The 21,942-nt window shown below is 43.8% G+C and overlaps 1 protein-coding gene across 6 annotated transcripts in view; it reads right to left on the bottom strand.

Moving 5' to 3' along the window:
- The window catches only part of Gab1 (GRB2 associated binding protein 1), a 116,333-nt gene that overhangs the window by 22,718 nt on the left and 71,673 nt on the right, over positions 1 to 21,942 (bottom strand). For 4 of the 6 annotated variants that reach the window (XM_029480335.2, XM_029480337.2, XM_085843793.1 and 1 more), the window contains exons 2-5: positions 13,846 to 14,140; positions 5,104 to 5,329; positions 4,715 to 4,795; positions 2,338 to 2,942 (exon numbers count right to left, since the gene is read on the bottom strand). In XM_029480335.2, coding sequence (XP_029336195.1) covers positions 2,338 to 2,942; positions 4,715 to 4,795; positions 5,104 to 5,329; positions 13,846 to 14,140 — 1,207 coding nt within the window. The remainder of the gene's footprint in view (positions 1 to 2,337; positions 2,943 to 4,714; positions 4,796 to 5,103; positions 5,330 to 13,845; positions 14,141 to 21,942) is intronic. The other 2 variants (XM_029480336.2, XM_021170114.3) reach the window with 1 other exon arrangement.

The raw sequence follows: 21,942 nt of genomic DNA, 5'->3' as shown, positions 1-21,942 counted from the left end.
AGATCTCTCCTTATCCCAGTCATAATGTTGGTCATTAAACAAAACAAACAAACAAAAAACCAGAAAACCAAAACCACACCAAATCTGCCCCCCACAAACATTCACTCACATAAAACAACAGCAAAAACCTAACAAGTGCTGGCAAGGGCGAAGGACAAAAGAGAACGAGGACCTTCAGACATCGCTGGTGGGAACATAAACTAGACCAACTATTAGGAAAATCATGGAAGTTTCCTAAAAATTAAATACGTGAAACCACATCTACCATACAACCCAGCTACCACCCTGAGTACTTGAGAGCGACAGATCACAGAGACGTGCCCATCAGTCTTTCCCTCAGCACAACTGACAACAGCTAAACTATACAGCAGCCAACAGAGGGTCCAACAGCAGAAGACAGGGTAAGGAAAGTGTGGATCCACCTATACCCAGTGGATTCTTTCACCCTTAAAGAAGAATGAATTTGGGCTGGCCAGATGGCTCAGCAAATAAGGGCAGTTGCTGCTAAGTCTGATGGCCTGAGTTTGTTCTCTGGGACCCCCATGGTGGAGGGGGAGAAACAACTCTTGAGTGTTGTCCTCTGACCTGTCTGTATATCTGTGACCTATATCTGTCTGTATTTGTGTGTGTGTCTTTGTGTGGGAGTCTGGTTCTATGTGTCTGTGTGTGTCTGCCTGTTTCCATGTCCATCTGTCTGCCTGCCTGCCTGCCTGCCTGTGAGCATACACGTCTGTGTCTGCTCTGTTAGAAGAACACATAATAAACTAATAAATAAAGGAACATGTAGGATAAATAAATAGGATAAATAAATGTAGGAACACATAATAAACTAATAAATAAAGATAAAAAGCAAAACAAAACGAAGAATGAAGTCATACCATTTGCTAGAAGGTAGAACATGAGATAACTAAGATAATTAAGCTAATCTCATAGAGACAAAGATATTTTGTGGTTACTAGATTTTATATTGATACATAAAATTATATTCAATATGAAAGTAGACACAAAACTCTCTAGGAGATGAAGGGAACTAAGAGGAACAGGGAGCATGGAGGAAACAGAAGGCAGAGGAGATGGGACAATATGCTGAACACACAGTATTTATACTGCACAAAAACTCCAGAATCTTGGGAGAATTAAGCTAGAGCAAGCCCACACTCCAGAGGTCTTTAGCTTGTGTTTGCAGGCTTTATGGGACAAGACAGGCATACCCACTGTCAGCTAAGCTGAAGAGAGAGAGAGAGAGAGGAAAGACTCAGTGCTCTAAAAATTGAAAAAGTCAAAGCACAATGGCTTGACTTAAACAGCATCGCTGCCTATGAAGACAAAAAATGTAAAAGCTGCTGATCAAGGAAGGAAGGGGAAAACCCTGGAGATATGACATAGAAATAGTCATGGTGGCACAGGGACACAGGCAAGGACATCACTAGGAGTGTTTCTGTTCAGACAGCCTACCTCTACAGAAGCCTAGGAAATGGGAGAGAAACGAAGTAGAAAACCGTAAGACCATACGTTTTCAGGCATGAGATAATCCAGCTTTTTCTCCTAACAGAGCAGACACACAGACGTGTATGCTCACAGGCAGGCAGGCAGACAGACGGACATGGAAACAGGCAGACACACACAGACACATAGAACCAGACTCCCACACAAAGACACACACACAAATACAGACAGATATACAGACATACACATAGAAACACAGACAAATGGACATAGACAGATATACAGACATACACACAGAAACATAGACAAATGCACAGAGACAGATACACACACAGACCCCCACCAGCCCCCCTGATCACACACACACACACACACACACACACACACACACACACACACACCCTACAGGGATCTACTGATTCTGATATCATGGCTACACATGTGGGGGCTGCAGAGGTGAAGAAAGGAAGGGATAAATACCTTTTACCACCATTCTATGCTGAAGAGAGCAATTACTGAGAAAATTGCTTTTCTTGCATGTGCATGTATGTGCGTGAATGAATGTGATGTATGTGGGTTCACTTGCTTGTGTGCCTTCACAGTGAGTGGAGACCAGAGGAGGATATTGGGTGTCCTCCTATATCACACTTTGCCTTATTCTCCTGAGACAGGATCTTTCTCTGAATCGAGAGGTAGGCTGGCAGCCCACAAGTGCCAATAACCCTCCGTCTCTGTCCCATACATTTTGCTAGGACCAGAAACACGAGAGGACACTAGGATCTAAGTGTAGGTGTTATACTAGGGCAGAAAAGTCTCTTACTCATTAAGCCTTGTAGAAACAGGCTTTCTATCACTGACCCCCTAAAAGAGCAGAACGGGCCAGCGCTTTACCTTTCCGCAACTTGTTCAAATCCACGGTGGAAATGGTATTACTCCGGGAGGGCGGCATGCCTGCTGGAGGAGGGATACAGTAACTGCTGTCAGTGTCCGAGGCCGTGCGTGGGACTCCACACGTTTCCACAGGAGACCGGTCATGAGTTGGATGTGGCTTTGGTGGCCGAGGTGGAGGGATATCAGGAATGGTGTCCAGCTTTGATGACTGTCCCAATGTGCTTTCTGGAAATGTCCGTGGAATCTGGTAAGTGTTGCCAGGTGTTGGCGGAATGTCGTAACTGATGGATACATGTCTCATCTGCATTTCTACACCTGCAGTCCCAGATGGGGTGTTAAAGGTGTAAAGCTCCCCGTCTGCCTCCGTGCTTGATGGGGATTCCTTTGGCAACACGTCATGGGAATAGCTCCTGGGCAGGTTGTAGAGGCTGGACTCTCCCGAGACAGATGTCAGCCGAGACGGTGGGCAGTCGTACATCATTTGTTGCTGGAAAAAGCCATTCATGCCGTGTTTGCTGTGGGAGGAAGCAGGAGTCTGGTGGGAAGGGACGTTGTCATTGCAGTCTGTCTCAGAAGAGGTGGGCTTGGCAGAGTCAAAGTGGGTTCTGAATGAAGTTGTGAATGACAAAAAAAAAAACAAAAATCAAAAACCAAACCACAGTCGAGTCAGTTTTGGCAACATATACACTGCAGCTCAGCAATCAAAACTTGCTTTCTTTGTTAAGATTGTTTGTTTGTGGTCCATTAAGATTCAAAAAGCACAAATGTTCTTTAGCTGTTTATAATTATAAACCAGCAGAACTACAACCACCAAACTGCCAGAGCGTTCTCAGTAACTCCTATCCTGTATTTGCCCATGCCGAGTTCCTCCAAGGAAACACACACACACACACACACACACACACACACACACAAGACACACACACACACAAAACCACAAAAACAAAGCCTCACCAACCCAGAGGGACATTTCAATGTAAGCCTGTAGACAGGCTTCCTGCAGGGGCATGTGTATGAGTCCTGGTGGAGAAGGATGTGTGAGCAACTGTCCCCTGTACTCTCATATATAAATATAACATATCTAAATGGTTAGTTTATCTGGCTTCTTGAGCAGGTTTACTTTGAGAGCTCCCAGGGTGACTGAATCTCAGGGGACTGTAATCCATTTGTATCTTCATAGCACCTAACATACTAGTGGGCATGTGGTAGGGACTTTACAAATATTTGTCATTTAACTGTCACTGCAACAGAGTATCTACTCAGTAACTTGGAGTACAATTTCTCCTGTGGCAGTAATGGTGTTGTACCAGCGAAATCAATGAAAGGCACTGTCATAAAAAGAAAATACACCAAACATTGTCACTGATCAGTTGGATTCTAAAAAACAAAATAAAACAAAACAGAAACAACCACACCAGCAAGAAACAGTGAGTTTCCATAGAGGAAAGAATCAGTTAGTCACACAGGGTGCAAGCCCACAAGTGTGCTGCTTCAATGCTCACAGCAAACAGGCACAGTTGAGTTAGAATTTGATAGTATTAACTAGTGTTGACTTACACAATTTTCTTGCTCTTACAGGTAAAATACCATTATAACAAACAGACAAAACCATCCATGGAATGTCGTCTATCTCCTTTCACTCACTGCCCCTTGGAAGGGGTCATAGAAACCATTTCTGGGAGTTTTAAGTACTACATACATTTTTAAACAACTACTCTATAATCTTATTCTAACTAATAATCATTTTTTAACCAAAGAAAAGAAACATTTTTTGTTATAAAAATAAAGCTTAACTCCTTAACACCATATTTTATAAATCTTCCTTGTGAGTCATTGCCATTTTCGCACAGTGAAAAATATTCCAGTTGTTGGTGCTGTCACCAATGGTCACGAGTTGTAAGCAGCAGACACTGGCTTGTTTATTGATCTTCACTTTCCTGTTGCTTCTTCAAATGATAAAGTAACTGCCCTTCAATATCCTCTGCCACTTACGCCTTTTCACTTTTCACTACCAAATGCCAAAGATGGCCAAGTTAAAATATCTTCAAGCTTAGCACAGGAATGTGTGTGTGTGTGTCTGTGTGTCTGTGTGATGATGACCCTCTACCAAGCATCTGGAAAAGGCTCTTTGGACCCTCTGGGTCAGGCATACACTCCACATATCTCTATTTTAAAAGCTGTAAGTCACAACTTGGAGTCAGCACTGCTCCATGGCTGGGGAGGAAGCCAAGGAACCTTTGAAAGGTTCACAGTTTGTAGCAGTCGATTTGATTTCATGAAATGTCATTGCCTCCTGGTCCGCCTAGCCTCTAGGATTTGCCATAATGGGATTTTACCTGTATGATTAGTTTCTCACACATAACTACAGCACACTCACTGCAATGGAATCGCTTTGCTTTCAAAATCTTCTAGTAGTAGGTACTCCTCTCCTTCTTCAGAAACAAAAGATGACCCTTGGCTGGTTTACAATCACATAAGAAATGGAGCAAGGTCACCATTTACAAATCAGTGACATCTGTCAAGCAAGTAACACTGTGAGTCCCTAACAAAGACTTCGAGGCTCTTTCCAAGTCAGCCCTGTAGGCACAACTATGATCAGCCATGATGGGAGAAAGTGCCAACAACAAAATACCTCCCACATAACGGAAATCATTAACAAAGGACTATAAACCTGCGACACAAATCTGAATCACACACACACACACACACACACACACACACACACAAGTGCGAGTGTGCGCACACGCGCTAGCATGTACCATGTACCTGTTAGGTTCCGGCTTCTTGCTTTGACAGTTGATCAGCAAGAGGTAGTCTTGTGGATCTTCCTGGAGGCCGAGGGTGTCTGGGTGTGGCGGAAGGCTGATGACCTGGTAAGGAGGAGGTAGCGCGATTGAAGAAGCTTCCATCTGACTGGAGGTTGGTGCTGTACTTATAGCGAAAGGTGAATCGACAGGTGCTTGTGAGGAGCCGGTCAGCGGCTTCACAGGATCTGTAATCAAGTTAAGTTTTAGTCTATCACAGTTGAAGATTCTATTGTTCTTAGACTAAGCTACTTTGAAAGTCTGGAGATAGATTGTTTTAATGCACATAACCAGAATCAATGATGGCAGTGTTAGCTGAAACAAACACTACCTGAGGCCATGGGCAGCGGTATTCACCTGCTATGCCAGCTATTCTGAAGACTGAATAGCACCTTAGCAGTTCAAGGCCAATCTGGGCAAAAGAACGGGATGAGAGCTTTGAACTAAGAAAGAAATATTACCTAAATCGCAGTAGTTATATGTTAGTTAATTAACTCTTGCCAAAGACATCTGAAGAAGGACAGCCTTTCCTTTAGTCCAGTGGCCTGAGAGAAATCAAGATTGGGCCTGAGGAGATAAAGCGCCTGTCACAGAAGCAGGAAGACTCGAGCTAAGATCCCCAAACTTACATGAAACCCAAGCAGACCCCGAAAGCTCACTGGCCACCTACTCTAACCCTCTTGACAAGCCCCAAATACAATGAGTGACTTTGACTCACATGGACAGAGATAGAGAATCACACCTGATCCCAACCTCCAGCCTCCACAAGCATACACACTCATGTGCAAACACCCAGACCCAGATCTACACCCAGCGAGGCCACACTAATGTAACCCTGAAAAATACTTAGTTTTGAAACTACTTAAATTAAAATAAGAATGTCCTACGATCTTAGTAGGCACCATTGTTACTGTAATGTAATTTAATGTGCATAGGTACTTCGCCTGCACAGAAGTCTGCTCACTATATGTGTACTTGGTGCTCTTGTAGGCCAGAAGGGGGCATTAGAGTCCCCTGGAACTGGAGTTACCATGGTCATGAGTTACTATGTAGGGGCTGGGAGTGGAGCCTGGGTCTTCTGCAAGAACAGCTAGTACTCTGAACCACTATGCCATCTCTCCAGTCCTAAGAGACAGTGTTTTTGTTGTTTTGGATCCCCCCCATGATGAGGAACGATTTCCTAGGTTATGCCAACCTTGCAAGGAGACACACACTGACAGACTTGATGGCCACAATGCTGCTAAGAGTTCCTGGATCTGCTTGCTCTTCAGGTTGTGCCTACTGGGTTATTGGGAAAAATCTCTCTAATTCCGAGCGAAGGGGAATCCAGTGCTCATCTTTAGCATCAGACCCTTCCCTGAGCTTCTAACTACACCTGTCCATTTGCAGAGTTTTCAGGAAGAGATGGTCATGGAGAGAGAAAAAAAATCTCACAAATCCCTTGAGCATGTTCCAAAGATGAAGGAAAACAGAGAAACTGTGCAGAAGCGTACAGCTAGAAAATAAGTTGTACAGCTAGAAATAAAACCCCTCTGTAGTTCCTGACACGACAGAGTATAATTTTAACGGCCCTGATAGACTACGATCTGTTATTCTGGTTAGAAATATAAGGTCGTAAGAGTGAACAGAGAAGGCTGGTGAACCGCAGATCTTAAACAATAAAATATGTAAAACACGCTAAAAGGTATGATGGGGTGGATGGTCCATCAACTCTGACTGAACAGCAGCCATTTGGCCTTCTAACTGACCCTCCTCTGGATTCCTAGAGCAATTTGCACACTTCTGATGGTTTTGTGTGTTTACCTCATTCATACGTTCACAACGGCCAAGTTTACAATGCTTCCTCTCAGACAGGAGTGTCCAGGGCATATCTTAATTGTGATGTCTGAGGAGAACAGTATCGTGCTGCCCACGGGTCTCAGTGATGATCAGGAAGCTGTGTTCATAACTCTCTCTCTTACGTGTAGCTAAGGTTGGGGGACGGGCAGGGAGACATTTCAACTACTGGGCAGCACATCCAGGCTCACTTTGTCAGACTAGAAGAGGGTTTTAAAGAGCAGGAGGCACCTGAAAATTCTCGACGCCTACATGTTTAGCCTTGGACTGGTTGCTTGAGAATCTCTTGGAGTCCTGCTCTATGCTAATGAGGTCTGTGAATCTCCTTGGTTTAGAGAATTTGATCTGGTTAAACCAAGAGGAGTTCTAACTTTTAATTTATGGATTTTCATGAAATGGCTATTAAAAATTGATTTATCTAATATGATCTAACACCCTTTGCCAGGAGGAAGACAGAAGCAGAAAATACAGTTGGGATCACTCCTACTACATCCTGTCCGAATTTCAGTGGGTCCTCTTAAGCTTCTGTTGCTGTGTCTAGGAGAGGTTGATTATAAAGTGAGGTAAGCTGCCCCCACAACGCGTTCAACTCGAGATCCAGTTGCTAATACAGGGATTTTGCATCAGAGGATTTCAAATGCTGCAGATTAAATAATGATTCAGACTATATCCTTCTGGCCTTAAGAGAACCATGAAAAAAATATTTACTATTCAAAGATGAGCTCAAGAGCCCCAGCCAGCACTAGCAGGGACATGGGGAAGCGGCTACTACATCTCCAAGCTCTCTCCCCACTGTGTGGCCCCTGCTTTCTGTTAGCTCTCCAGCTACAGGCATGGTATGGCCAACCAAGCTCAGCGCTCAGTTGGAAAGAAAACCAAACGCTGCAAATGCACAGTTCCCCCCCTCAGTGAAGGTCCGTGAACTGTAGCACGCCCAGGACCTCCTTCTGACACGTCCAGTGATGATGGTTTGCATAGATGCACTTTCCTTTAGTGGCAGGTTTTGTTTTGTAGGGTTTTGTTTTTTAATTTGTTTCTTTTGTTACATCTGACAGCCATAAAATAATAAATTGAGGAACTCTCACGGGAAAAAGAAAATTATCCTGGCAGAGACTTGCACGCCCCGATCTTGTTCTACACAGACGGGCCAGCTTCATCTCTGACCTTTCAGATTTCCTACCCATGAGTGAGAAAGACAGTGGAATCTCCTGAAAACAGGCCTGGGACTCAGAAAGGCCTGTTTCAAAAAAAAAAAAAAAATGCTGTGCTTAACAGCATGTCAGGACTCACCTATGTCTTCAAGAGGCAAGAGCTGAAGTAAAAACTCCACCACAACCCCAAGGAAGTTCATAAAGGTGGAGACATCAGCGGTAGGTACCCCCAAACACCCAAGTGACAGTGGCAGGCAGTAGCTTTAAGAGTACAGAGATCATGCCACCGTGTCAGTCCGGATAATGCACCATCTTCAGCATTCTGTCTTGAGCTGACTATCTACCTGGTACTGAGTATGTGAATATAAACATTGGATGGTGCAGAGCTAGTGAGATGGCTCCGCAGGTAAGGGTACACGCCACAGCCCCAGTGACCTGAGTTCATTCCCCGGAACCACATGGTGGAGAGAAGTATATACCGTTCTGACCTGCCCCGTGGTACACATGAACACAAGCACGAACGCTCGCACACATGGATCACGTAAATTTAAAAATTTGTTGAATTGTGTCTAAATCATCTCAAATTTAAGATTTCTGCGAGAGTCAATACTGGCCCAAGGTAGACTTCTGCTTGGCCTTAGAGGCGCGGGACTTCAGCCTAGTTTGGGAGACAAGCCCAGTGGTATAGATCATTCTGGTCTCAGTCTTGTTTTGATTTCTGACTTACTGCTCTCTCTAAGTTTCTTCTAAGAAACAAACATTGGCTCAAGGTTTGCTTACACATGTAAAATCATTTCCCAATTCTTAACTCGGAATGCACCAAGAGTATAATTAGCATCCATTAAAGGCCTAATAAGCCACTGGAGCAAACTCCTAATTGAAACTTACTTAGAAAGCTAATAAGCTAATGTGAGGCCTTCCAGCAGGCAAGCCTTCAGTGCAGGGGGAGATTATGTGCACATCCGCAAGTGAACTGGCTCCCAGGAACCCTCGCCCTAGTATTGGATTCTCCTACTTAGGTGTGTCATGCTTCGTGTGATATACAAAGGTATATATAAGGGATCCACAAGAATAGGGGGCAACAGAAAAGAGGTGTCTTGTGTGCTGATGAATATATTCAAAATACATTACGTACGTGAATGGAAACATCATGTCAAACCTATCATAAATAACTTATGATAAGAAACCTTTAATGAGCCAATGAGATGGCTCAGCGGGTAAAGATATTTGTTGCCAGCTTGGCTATCTTAGATCAGTCCCCAGGAGCTACATGGTGGAAGGAGAGAAATAACTTCTGCAGGGTATCCTAGGACCCCCACACTCTCCTGCGTGCGCTCTCTTGTCTGTCTGTCTGTCTGTCTCTCTCCATACATATATGAAATTTAAAAGGTCAATCAGTCTAATGAATGGACACTAAATAGTCACTGCAGTAGTAGCTGCTGTCAGTGAGGCACCCTGCTGCCACCTCCACTGTTAATCAGCCAGGCAAGACCCTGAATGCCTGCACTTCCCAACTTGTTTACTGGGTTTCAAGTACAAACGTCTCAGTTTTCCAAGCTTCTGTCCCTCACACATTTCAAAAACCTTTCTAATCCTTCGAGGATGCTGACAAACAGCACTGTTTTTATCCAGAGCTCCATGGCATGGAAATCCTGGGGTTCTATGAGCTTGGACCCTACCATAGGGGGCCCACTGAATTGCAACTAAAATTTTGCAAGAAAGCCAAACAGAAGAGATAATCTTTCTAGTTGAACTGCTTTTTTTTTCTGTGAACTTGCCAGTACACAGCTACTGGGAAAGCCAAGATGAACCACTGACTGATAGCAAATGTCACTGACAATATGGGCTAACTATATTTGCCATACACTGTTAGGACAGCAGCTGGTACAATGGCTTTGAAGACATTTATGTTTTACAAATGCTAAAATGCATACACGCTATGATGTGGCAGTTATACTCAACGGCATGAATCCAAAAGAACTAAGAGCTAATGTCTATCCAAAGTCATAACAGACTGGAGGGACAGCTCTTGGGAGGAGCTGAGTTCAATTCCTGACATCCACACTAGGCAGCTTCCAACTACCTAGCAGGAATCCTAGATTCAAGGCCTCCCTAGCACCTTTGTATACCCCCCCCACACACACCACACCACACCACACCACACCACACCACACCACACCACACCACACCACACTAAAAAAGGACCTTTTTTATTTGTTTGTTTGTTTGTTGTAAAAAGACACGTAAGAATGGTCACACCTTTGTAGAACAACTAAAATGTCCATTTACCAATATTCAAATAGACCCATATTGCATGAGAGTAATAGGAGTGAGGGAGTGCTGTATGGGGAAAAAAAACCACTTCAACATGGTGACTTTTATGGAGGAGGTAAGCCAGACTCCATGGTTCTTTTTTTTTTTTTTTTTTTTTTACAGGATTTAAAACAGGTAAAATTCATGACTGGAGACAGAAGTTAAAACTATCCTGCTGGAGAGATGGCTCAGTTGTTAAGAGTACTGACTGCTCCTGAGTTCAATTCCCAGCAACCTGGTGGCTCACAATCATCTGTAATGGGATCTGATGCCTTCTTCTGGTGTGCAAGAAGAGAGCGAGACAGTGTGCTCATATACATACATACATGCATGCATGCATACATACATCTTAAAATGAAACAAAACAAAATTATCCCAAATCTACTCTAGGAAATTTCTCTAGGATTTCTCTAGGAAAAGGATTCTTTGCTGGAATGTGAATCCTGAAATTCTTGATCTGAGCTTGGCCTTTAAAGCACACTCACGTATATCCATGTACAAATGTAGACATAGAAAACCTCTAAGCAATGCACTGGTCATCTATGCCTACACAATAGTAATAATGGTTGTCTTAATAAAAACGTAAAAAGAGTTGGGCGTGGTGCCGCACAGTTTAAGTTCCAGCACCCAGGAGGCAGCGGCAAGAGAACCTCTGTTTGAATCCTATCTCATTTAAAAAAAAAATCTTAAAGTAAATTTTATTTATTAGTTTATGTGAAGGGTGGGTTTCTGTTTGTTTATTTGGCTTCTGTTTTGTCTTTTTCCTTGTCTGTATGTATGTCTGTGTACCTGCCTGGTGCCTGCAGCAGTCAGAAGAAGGTACTGAGTCCCCAGAACTGGAGTTACAGACAGTTTTAAGTTGTTATGTGATGGCTGGGAATTGAACCCGGGGTCCTCTGGAAGAGCAGCCAGTGATCTTAATGTTTCCAGACTCAGTAAAAGGAAATTTAGAAGGCCTTGGTGACTACTGTTTTATAGAAAAGATGATATCCTCCTACCCACCCAACCCCCTACACTTTCTTTCCACCTCTGAGAAACGGTCTTCTATGTTTGTAAGACCTTGAACTTCTGATCCTCCTGCCTCCACCTCTTAGGTGCTGACATTTACAGGCATATACCATTCTGTCACATCTATGCTGTTCTGAGGGATCAAATGCAGAGCTTTGTACACGCTAGACAAACACACTGCTGAGATGTTCTCAGTCTCTATATTTTTTCCTTAAGTATCAGTTTATCTTACTAAAGGCAAGAACCTCAAATCGAGAATTGCTTTTTATATTTAAACTACTATGATCTGGACACTCTGAGAAAAGCAGTTTAAGCTCATACCCTAAACTTAGCCCAGAGGTTTTGCTAGATGTCAGTGAGCTTCCTGCAGCCCTGGCTGGGCTTCCTAGTGCTTGTTTAGCAAATTTAACAGCTTCCACCTTGGTGAGCCCAAACCAAAATAAAAAGTCAATCTGCACATTTCCAAGAAAAACAAAAGAGCCCCAGTTTCTACCCCCAAATCCACTAAAGAAAAACCTTAGCAGGAACCGCACACAGTTCAGTGAACTAGAATTTAAAAACAGGAGGGCCTGCCAGCGTTCCGAGTATTCAATAATAGCAGTGGTCACCTGGGGCAGCGGAAATAACATGGTAATGATATTTTGAGAGGTTCCTGGAATCAAAACACAGGTCAGAATTTTCCCCTTTCCCTTTGTTTTGAGGGAAAATTAGTTATTCTCAGAGGGACCGGGAGACTGATTTTCTCAGACAGTGCTGTCCAAGCCGAGTCTATTTCTTCCCACATCTGGCTTGAAACTCAAACAGTAAAAAAAAGTGTCACAAGGTAACAGCCAACTGTTGAAACAAGAACAGTGCATATTCAGTCTTGGAAAGGGAGAGCACAGGCCTGAGGGACAGACCTAACTAAGGCCAAGGAAGCCATTGCTTTTTCGGGATGGTTGGAGACAAGAGCATAGAAAATTGCTGATAGAGGGGCTGGAGAGATGGCCCAGTGGTCAAGAGAACTGGTTGTTCTTCCAGAAAACCTAGCTCACAACTATCTGTAACTCTAGTCCTAGGGATCCCAGCATCCTATTCTGGCCTCCTCAGGCACCAGGCATACATGTGACACACACTAATACATGCAGGCAAAATACCCTCACACATTAAAAAAACCAACAAAAATCCTGTCTGTAAACCAGGTCCACGGATCTGATGCCCTCTTCTGACCACTTCCGGTACTGCACCCACATAGTGCACAAACATCCCAGTTTTCACTCTAGCACATGGAATGGTGAGGATTACTGCTACAAAGCTCTGCTCTGCTGTTTAGAGTCCACATCTGTCTTGAGATACAGTGAAGGTACGCACTGCAAATGCTTTTTTTTTTTTTTTACAGGATTTAAAACAGGCAAAATTCATGACTGGAGACAGAAGTTAAAACTATCCTGCTGGAGATATCCGCACTGCAAATGCATGAAGAATGGCTGATTTTAAAGCCATTACTTACATATAGTTCTTAGATATGGTTACTTTGATATAGTTTATAAGCTGTAGGAAGTATGGGGAGATTGAAATTACGAGGGATTTGGTTGTTTAGGGACCAAATACAAAGGGTTTGTGATTAGCAATGTTCTGGTATCTAGCTCATAAACCACAGTTCCATATCTGAATAATGGTTTATAAATTAGCTCACTGTCTTCTACCCTTCATACTTGATTATGAAAACACAAAGTACCCAAATATATTGGTCACCCATTTTCAAGGACTTTGGAGTTCTGCTATTAAAAATGTTCCTGCCGCTTTCAAGTTGGGGAGGGATGGGCTGTGGGAGTAGTGAGAGCACAGCCTGTGTATGTCACAGCCTATGGCGCAGGCAAAGCACCTGCCACCCAGACAGAACCCCACACTCACATTGTGACACACACAAGCCACTCCCCTCCCCAAATTCTTCACGAAGACAGTTATTTAGACTGGTCCATATCAGTTAAGTCTCTCAAAACCTGTAGCATTTCTCTCCACACCGCCTGAAGCATTCAGTGCCTGCTCTAAATGTCAGATTCTGATTGTAAAAGAAAAATATTGATGCATATAACTGAAATAACAATTTTGTAACATTTCTAGATCTACAACCTCCCACGCCCCCCTCCCCCAAAAGGGAAAAATGATTGCACTAACTGAATTACAAAACCTTAAACTCTGGGTCTGGAGAGATGGATTAGTGCTGAAAAGGACTAGGACCCTGGTTCAATTCCCAGCTCCCACATGACCGCTCAGAACATCTGTAACTTCAGTCCCAGGGGATTCACCCCCCGCCTCTGGTCTTCACAGACACTGCAATGCATGTGCTGCATAGACAGACACACAGGCAAAATACCCACACACATATAATACACAAAACAAAACCTTGGACGTACCTTCTTCTGTGGGATTGAAGCCACAGATGTCACAGATACAACGGACCCACTTGTTCATGTCTTCCTCACTATCCGCCACCAAGTAGAAAATCCGGTCGATGGTGTTGATATCAAAGATATAGCTGTTCTCAAACTCCTTTTTGTTGAATGTCAACCCAGCATCAACTTGCTGACATAAATTTAAATCAATAATCCGGATAGGCTTCTTGGCATGATCATTTTTGTAATACTCCAGGACATCCGGGTCTCCAGTCAAACGGCCACTGCGCAACACAAACCACCTTCTCTTCCACGCCTAGAAACAAGCGAAACACCCACTGGCTGTCAGGTCAAAACATTCTGTGGTGGAGCACAGTTGTTAAGCTAACGTTATGAACGTACTGTCTGAAAAAAAAAAAGTGGTAGTATCTTGTCTCAGTTCTCTTATGACACAGCAAATGGAACCAAATATAAAATCATTTTAATGAGTAATGTTGGGGAAACGGTATCAGCCAAAGGACAAGGACAGATATGCTAAGACAAACCATCCACAAAGGGCAGACACTGCCATCTTGTTATATGAATCATTTACAGTAGTTAAATCCAGAGACAGATTGTGGACAAGTTGTGGGGCTGGGGTGGAAAAGGATAAATAAAGTTCTAGAGAAGGGGTCAAAGTATATAACAATGTGAATGTATTAGCACTTAACTGGCTACTGAAAATTAGTGAAAAATTGTAAGTTGCAGTTGTCAAAGAAGGGCTGGAGGGGTGGCTCAGTAGGGAAGAGGCTGCCATGAGAGCACGAGGACTTGAGCTCCGTCCGGTCCCCACCACCCACATAAAAAGATGAACATGGCTATATGTGCTTCTCTATCTCCCGCCACACAGAGCAGAGACAAGAAGGGCTGCTGAGGCTTTCTGGCCACCAGTGTAGCTCTGTGTTCAGTGAGACACCTTGTATTAAAGGGATAAGACAGAGCAGGTCACCTGATGTCCTCTTTGAGCCTCCATGAGCGTGTGTGCGTGCACACGCATGCACGCACGCACCCATACACATTGTCCCCCACCCCTAGGTACAAAAGAATACACTTATGGTGCTTCTTCATAAGACTGACAGACGTTAAAACGTAGAATTCTGTTTTCTCAGGAGTGACACGATGGGGGAGGGAGAAACGGGCTTGGATGTTTTCCTGGTTGCTTCCCTGAGATGCTAGCAATGAGCTATCATTCTAATGGCCAGTCTGCTGTTGTGAAACCACAGAGATCTGTATTCTTGAATTGTCATGCGTCTCTTCCTAGCATGTGCCTACACACACACACACATGCATGCAATTTGGATGTATACTTAATAGTTCCTTCATCTAGATCTTTAATACCATTCCTAAAGAGGGCCAGGGAGTGAGTTATCCTAAAGGTAAACTCAGTAGTTAACAATACTGGCTGCTCTTACAGAGGACCCAGGTTCAGGTCCCAGCACCCACATGATAACTCACAACCACCCGTAACTCCAGTTCCAGGTGATCCAACCGCTCTTGTTGCCTCCAAGGGCACCAGTGTATGTATATATATATGATGCATATACATACATGCTGGCAAAACATGTAACACATAAACTTAAATACCTAAAACTAAAAAGAATGTTTTAGAGGAGGCTGTAACACTGCTTACAGCCACCTTTCCTAAACCCTATATTCATTAGGTAAAGCAGGTCTAGGTGGCTGACAGTCTAGTCACCTTTTATACCGCCAAATATGGCCCTGGATCCCCCAAAAGCATCACTGCTCTTTGAACGTTTTTTTTTTCTGGCATAGACAGCTAAATATTAAGAGGCAGTAAGTCTTGGTCACTTTCTAAGACGCACTGACGATCCAGAATGAACGCCAGAGATGAGGTGATGCAAAGAAGGTGCCCTATGAGCCGGGAGGACAGAGATACGAGTTTCTGCAGCTCTCGGGGGCATCATGCGTGGCCACAGTTCATGTCACCTAGAGCCACACTAAATTGCATCAATGATTTGGTTTAGAAAACTGTACTTATACAAAGTGCTTGTCCTTCAGTAACGAGTGGGGATAGAGTCAGCTTGGGTTTACAGTGTTTTCAGAGTCCGTCCATCATCCAATAGGAGTTTGGTCTTCTATGGTCTCATCAGACCAAGAGTGAGCTTCATGCTTGTGCTGCAAGCCTAAGCCGACCCTAACTCAAGACCTCCTGTGTCTTCATCAGCACCCATAGGTAGTTGTGTGCTCATCAGAAAACACCTACTGTTTAAAGCCAGCAGAGGCAACATGGCAGTGCCCCAGAGCTGCCGAGCACCACAGACTTGCCATTTCTCTAGCACATACTTTGGGTTTAGCCTCCACACTAACTGCATTTTATATGTAGATTTGGATGGCGGTGTTAGGGATGTGCCAAAGGGTCTGGGGTGGCAACGGACGCTCCAGCACCCTCTGTCCTACCTAGTCCTGTTCAAAGGAAGTAACGAAGGTGGCCAAGAAGAAAGGCATGGAGCTCGGTGGATGTTCCACGTACTGGCAAGTCACAAGGTTATAGATACACATGATACTGCATGACAAAAGTCCATTCATCTAACTCAAATGAACAACAGCCATTGTAGAAAATGTATCACCTTTTTCAAGGTGTGGTAGCACACATAAGACTCTACCCTGAGACCTATAAAGGCATCCATAAATATTAAGCCTGATACAGCAGTGGAGAAGCAGAAAGTCAGAAAACAGTATTATTTATGCAAGGCCATCAGAGGAGCCTTTCTCTGGTTAGTGCCCCCCACCCCCAGATTGAAGAGATTCTGTCTTTAAATACAGAAATGACTTTTAAAACTTTCTGAAATGCCTTACTACATAATTCATTGAACATAATTCATCCATTCCCCAGTGGCTCGGGCTCAGTAGTACAGGTGGCAATTTCTAGACTGCATGTCATCAAGGGCCACCAAGGCTGCTGTGCTGTGGAGGGTCATCAGCCCCATACCGAACTGGGCACACTGCTGGGTATGCCCAGTTCACCTAACCATTATAGGTGTGTGTGTGTGTGTGTGTGTGAGTGCGCACACCCACGCACACATACATGCTCAACCTTGATCTTGTTTTGCTTTTTAGTTTGGTCTCTCACTGGTCTGGCGCTTTCTAAGGAGGGTAGGCTGTCCGGTCTGTGAGCCCAGTGATCTTCCTCTGCTAACATTTCCAGGACTGGGTTTGTAAGCACACCCCTCCATGCCCAGCTCTTTTGTATGTGTTCTGGGGAATCTAACTCAAGGCCCGACACTTGACTGCTAAGTACTTTCTCCAGCGAACATTTCTTCCACTCTGCCTACAATCCTTTAAGCGAACTTTCTACCCGTCCTCCCTTACATTTTCATTAACTATCACGTCTGTCTTGGGGAGGCCAAGCTCTTCGTATGTTCTCTTTTCAAAAACCCATTGTTTTCTTTCCCAACCTTATAGGCCTTTCCTTCCTGGGCCACCTCCAGAGTTCCCAAAGGAAATAAAGTTGTACAGTTTGGGTACTATTAAATGCACTCCATGGTCTCATTAAAATTTGATCAGTGCTTTCCAAACGTCTTCTCTGTGAGAAAAAGAGCCCCTGAATGAGGCATATGTGTGAAAAACACATGTAAACTAACTACTCCAAACCACTGCTGTGTGGTGGGAAAACTACAGAGTCAGAAGAGACTGGGACTGTCGGCTTCCTGTGTGCCTTTGAGACACTGTAAGCATCGCTTTCTACTTCCCATCTAACCAGATTTCCTCATTTGGACCTTCCTGTCACCAACATCCAAAAGGCCTTTAGAAACTGCCCTGGGGCACAGTGGACCAGTGGCCACGGGAGCTGAGTAGTAGCCACTACCTGAGACCTGAACTCTTGAGACAGGAAACCTCAGCACGGAGACGCAGAACCGAGGCAGGCAGCACCTGCCTCTTGTTTGTTTATTTTTAACATGGTCTAAATGTGAATGTTTGTCTCGGTCACAAAATGAGTCACTCTCATTGAATCTGGCACCAATGAAACGGGAAAAACAAAAGCAATTACATAAACTCACACTTTAACAAGGCACATACAAAGGTTCTCTGGATGGCGGGACAAAGCACCATTTAGTCATAGAATAAAGCCTGATGCTTGACAGGAGATCTGTCATCAGCACCCTTGCTAATCACAGCACAAAGGCTTCTCTGTTTTGTCCAAGCACAAAAAGGCCCCAATAAACCAGTCTTTGTTATCTGAGAATATCTGGGATTCTTAAAGTTTGTCCTATTTTTACCCTGCTGTCTTGGGAGCCCCAGAGACAGCTGTACACTGCCTCCCAGTCTTGCTTGAGTAACAGTCAAAGCAGATGAGTTTTCTTGAAACCTTCAAAAGCAAATGCTCAAATCAGCTTTAAATAAAAATCTTATGAAAAACCATTTTAACTATTAGACCTCCATGATAATGAAACAGTATCTATAAGGTTAGCTGAGAAAAATTACATAACAACTTATGGTGTGGCCATCAGGTCTTACATACAACAATGACTCGAGTTTCAAGCCCAATAATCAATGTAGTACCAACTTTAGTGAATCTTTAGATGTGCCATCCTCTGATATCGGTTCCCTCTGCTTCCTGGTTATCTGTCTGCTGTCTACATGGGAGAGAGCTCAAATTCATAATAATCCAACCTGTATCTCCTCAAAGGCCTGCCGTCCTCTTGGGTGTGTCTCCTTTTCTGCCTTTGGCCCTATAACAGATGCTATTCCTGAGCACATCAGCCACCCCGAACTCAGCTCAGTCCTCCTCTCTGAACCATCCCCTAACTAGCTTGCCCCAAGCTAGCTTGGGACCCTCCATCCTCACGTCCTTCCCAGTCACACGCTGTTTGGTACTCTTAATCCAAATTACTTGGGGGTTTGGGGAAGCCTTGTCTCTGTACCTTTCCTCCGCTCCCACCCCCCTGCTCCCAAGGGAGCTCGTATCAGCCGTTGATGAAGAGGCAGGTAAACCCATTGAAGTTAGGACAATATGGACATTCTCATATGACCTACACATCACAGGGACACTGGTCCGAGCATAACCTGCCTGGCCTACTCAAGAACTGTCAGAAGATAGCGCTCCATAAATTTTCAACTAACTTGCTTTCAACCTCTACACACTTGGGAGGCGTCTATGAACTTCAGTTGAAAAGAATTCCGTATAAGCACATCTACACTTAAGCAAATTAGGCTATGCTAAGCTCAAGGCAGGCCTATCACACTTTGGCAAGATCTGAAAACAGGCTTCTCAGCTACTAGGGTAACAGTCTGGAACACACTGTCACAAAGGACAGATGGAGCCCTGTCATAAGAATTCCCACCTGGACTAGCCCCTCACCATCACTTGCTATATGCAATTAGCAAGTTTATAGAACGTGCCCAATTACCCCAAGTGATGCTATATTCAGCTTTAATGAAAACCACTGTCTCTGCCATACACTTGGAGTCTTCTGTGGTTACAAATAACCAGAGGATTCTGTTTTACAGGAGGGAAGTGATTCCTTCAGAGCAGCGACTGCATCATGGTGTATACATGTGCTGTGCTTGGTGTACGTGGGGTAGCTGACCTCCAAACTCTGCACTGGGTCCAAACGCCTCTGAGCTGCTTCTCCAACTTGAAGCACGAGGGGTCTGACTTGACCTTTCCTTTCCTTTTCTTTTTAATTATTTTGGATCAGCAACAACAATTAACAAATTACTAAGGTCTTGAAAGCCTTGATATAGACAATCTAGTGTTTTCTGCCCATCAAAATCACCACAGAGAGCCAGGGAACTTGATTAGAAGATCTCTGGGAAAGAAATCAGAGATAGGAAGTCAGTGCAGTCCGAGTGTCTGTCCCAGGACGCATGGCACATGACCCTGCATCTTCTAAACCAGGTCGCCTCCTGAGCATCCCCTCCACACTCTCACACTTCATTCCTCATCCAATGAGCAACTTCCTTCAAATTCCAGGTCAAGACCTTCACTTAAGCCCCCAACTCAGCCCTGAGGTGGCAGCCCCGGGGGCGGGGGCAGAGACAGGTGGATCTCTGTGAACTGGAGACTAGTCTGGTCGATAGAGGAAGTTCCAGAACAGTCAAGGGAACATAGAGAAACCCTGTCTCAAAACAAACGAACAACAAACAAAACAAAATAAAGCAAGCTCCCAAATCCCATCCTTGTAAAGGCACTTGCTGTTTCCTGCTCCTCTGTGTCTTGGTAGACAGCAACTACAGAACCTGTCCATGGCTCCACTTGCTTACAGAAGCTAGGGAGAATTCTCTGGGACCCTCACTGGTTGCCAGAGCCTAACAAAGTTTCAGGGGACAAGATGCAAATGGCGACAGATCTCTCATCAGTCTGCACCCTGAGGAGGTGTTGAGGACAGAGTGCAGGGAGGCTTGTTTTGTTTTGAAGTTTACTAAAAGGTACTACACACCTGATATTCTGTAGGGAAAAACAATGAACTGAGAGTTCTCTGATGGATTCAATGCAAACTTTACATATCATCTCAGAAGTCTGTGAACTGTCATGAAGATGATAGGGTTTTTGTTGTTTGGGTTAGCCTTTTGAGGCAGTTTCATGTAGCTCAGGCTGGCCTCTAATACTATCTGCCTCCCAAGTGATAGGACTGCAGCATTGGCCACCAAGGCTAGTGAGAACACTGAATTATCTTTGTTTATTTGTTTTTCAAGAGTGTTTCTTTGTGTAATCCTGCCAGCCTCTACCTGCTGAGTCCTATGATTAGTGTGTATCCATGTCTGACTAAGAACACTGGATTTTTTTTTTTTTTTTTTTTTTTTTTGGTTTTTCGAGACAGGGTTTCTCTGTGTAGCCTTGGCTGTCCTGGAACTCACTTTGTAGACCAGGCTGGCCTCGAACTCAGAAATCCGCCTGCCTCTGCCTCCCTAGTACTGGGATTAAAGGCGTGCGCCACCACGCCCGGCTTTTTTTTTTTTTGGATTTTTTAAAAAAGATTTATTTATTTATTTTATGTATATGAGTATACTGTAGCTGTCTTCAGACATACCAGAAGAGGACATCAGATACCATTACAGATGGTTGTAAGCCACCATGTGGTTGCTGGGAGTTGAACTCAGGACCTCTGGAAGAGCAGTCAGTGCTCTTAACCACTGAGCCATCTCTCCAACCTGAACACTGGATTTTTTTAATGACAGGAATTAGTCTAACTTCAAGGACAGGAAAATGGTTAAATTATGCAATACGTGTACTATGCAAACCATTTTAAAAATATGGAAAATATATATGATAATGCCTGCAAGATAACTGTTAAATGAAAACAGGGGGAGGGGGCACATGGTTCTTGTCTATCTGTGATCCCATTACCTGAGAAGCTGAGGCAGGAGGACTGCAGGAATTCAGTTAGATAGGGTTGTTATCAAATGAATTATAGGCCAGCCTAGACTGCTGAGACCTTGTCTCAACTACAGAACGATAAAACCCAAAGTTTCAGAGCTGTATAGAAGGCATGGCTCCATTTGTCTGAAATAATTATGTTTGTGTGCATGTCAACAAGTTTAGAGAAAAGATCTGAAAGCATGTAAAACCCAATGCTAACCATGACGAGTCTGTAACAGGGATTAGATCTTCAGACAAGGTATACAGGCCTTTTATTTTTTTCCCCATAGATCTTCCGTTTATTGCCTTTATAATGGAAAATGTTATATATTTTGAGTTTATGTCTAAAAAGGCTTTGAAAAAGAAAATACATTTTTAAAAAAAATATCTAGGCATGGTGTACATAAAGTGAGAAGTTTGTGTTGCCTCCGCCTGGAAATGCCATTTTGTTCCTCTGCAATTAGTGAATGAATTTAATGTCTCTGTCAGATATAGAATTCCAGGATACATCTGGAAGCAGCGTAGTCAGGAAATGGCTTAGACAGAGACTTGGTTTTGAAGACTGGATACAGGGGTTAAAAACAAACAAGCCAGCAAAGCTGGGGACACTTAAAATAGACAAGCCCCATCGCTCCCCTCCCCCATCCAACATCCATAATGCTCTCATTGTCTTCAAAGGCTATGCCAGTTAAAGGGCATACACTCAGATGTCTAAATGTCTGAAAACATCAAGTACGTGCCTAGGGATTTGCTTTCTC

The sequence above is a fragment of the Mus caroli genome, unplaced genomic scaffold (genome assembly GCF_978045245.1).
Source record: "Mus caroli unplaced genomic scaffold, Mus_caroli_1 scaffold_10, whole genome shotgun sequence".
NCBI classification, from domain to species: domain Eukaryota; kingdom Metazoa; phylum Chordata; class Mammalia; order Rodentia; family Muridae; genus Mus; species Mus caroli.
The sequence above is the reverse complement of the archived record's forward strand: the minus strand, read 5'-3'. Positions and strand labels throughout refer to the sequence as shown.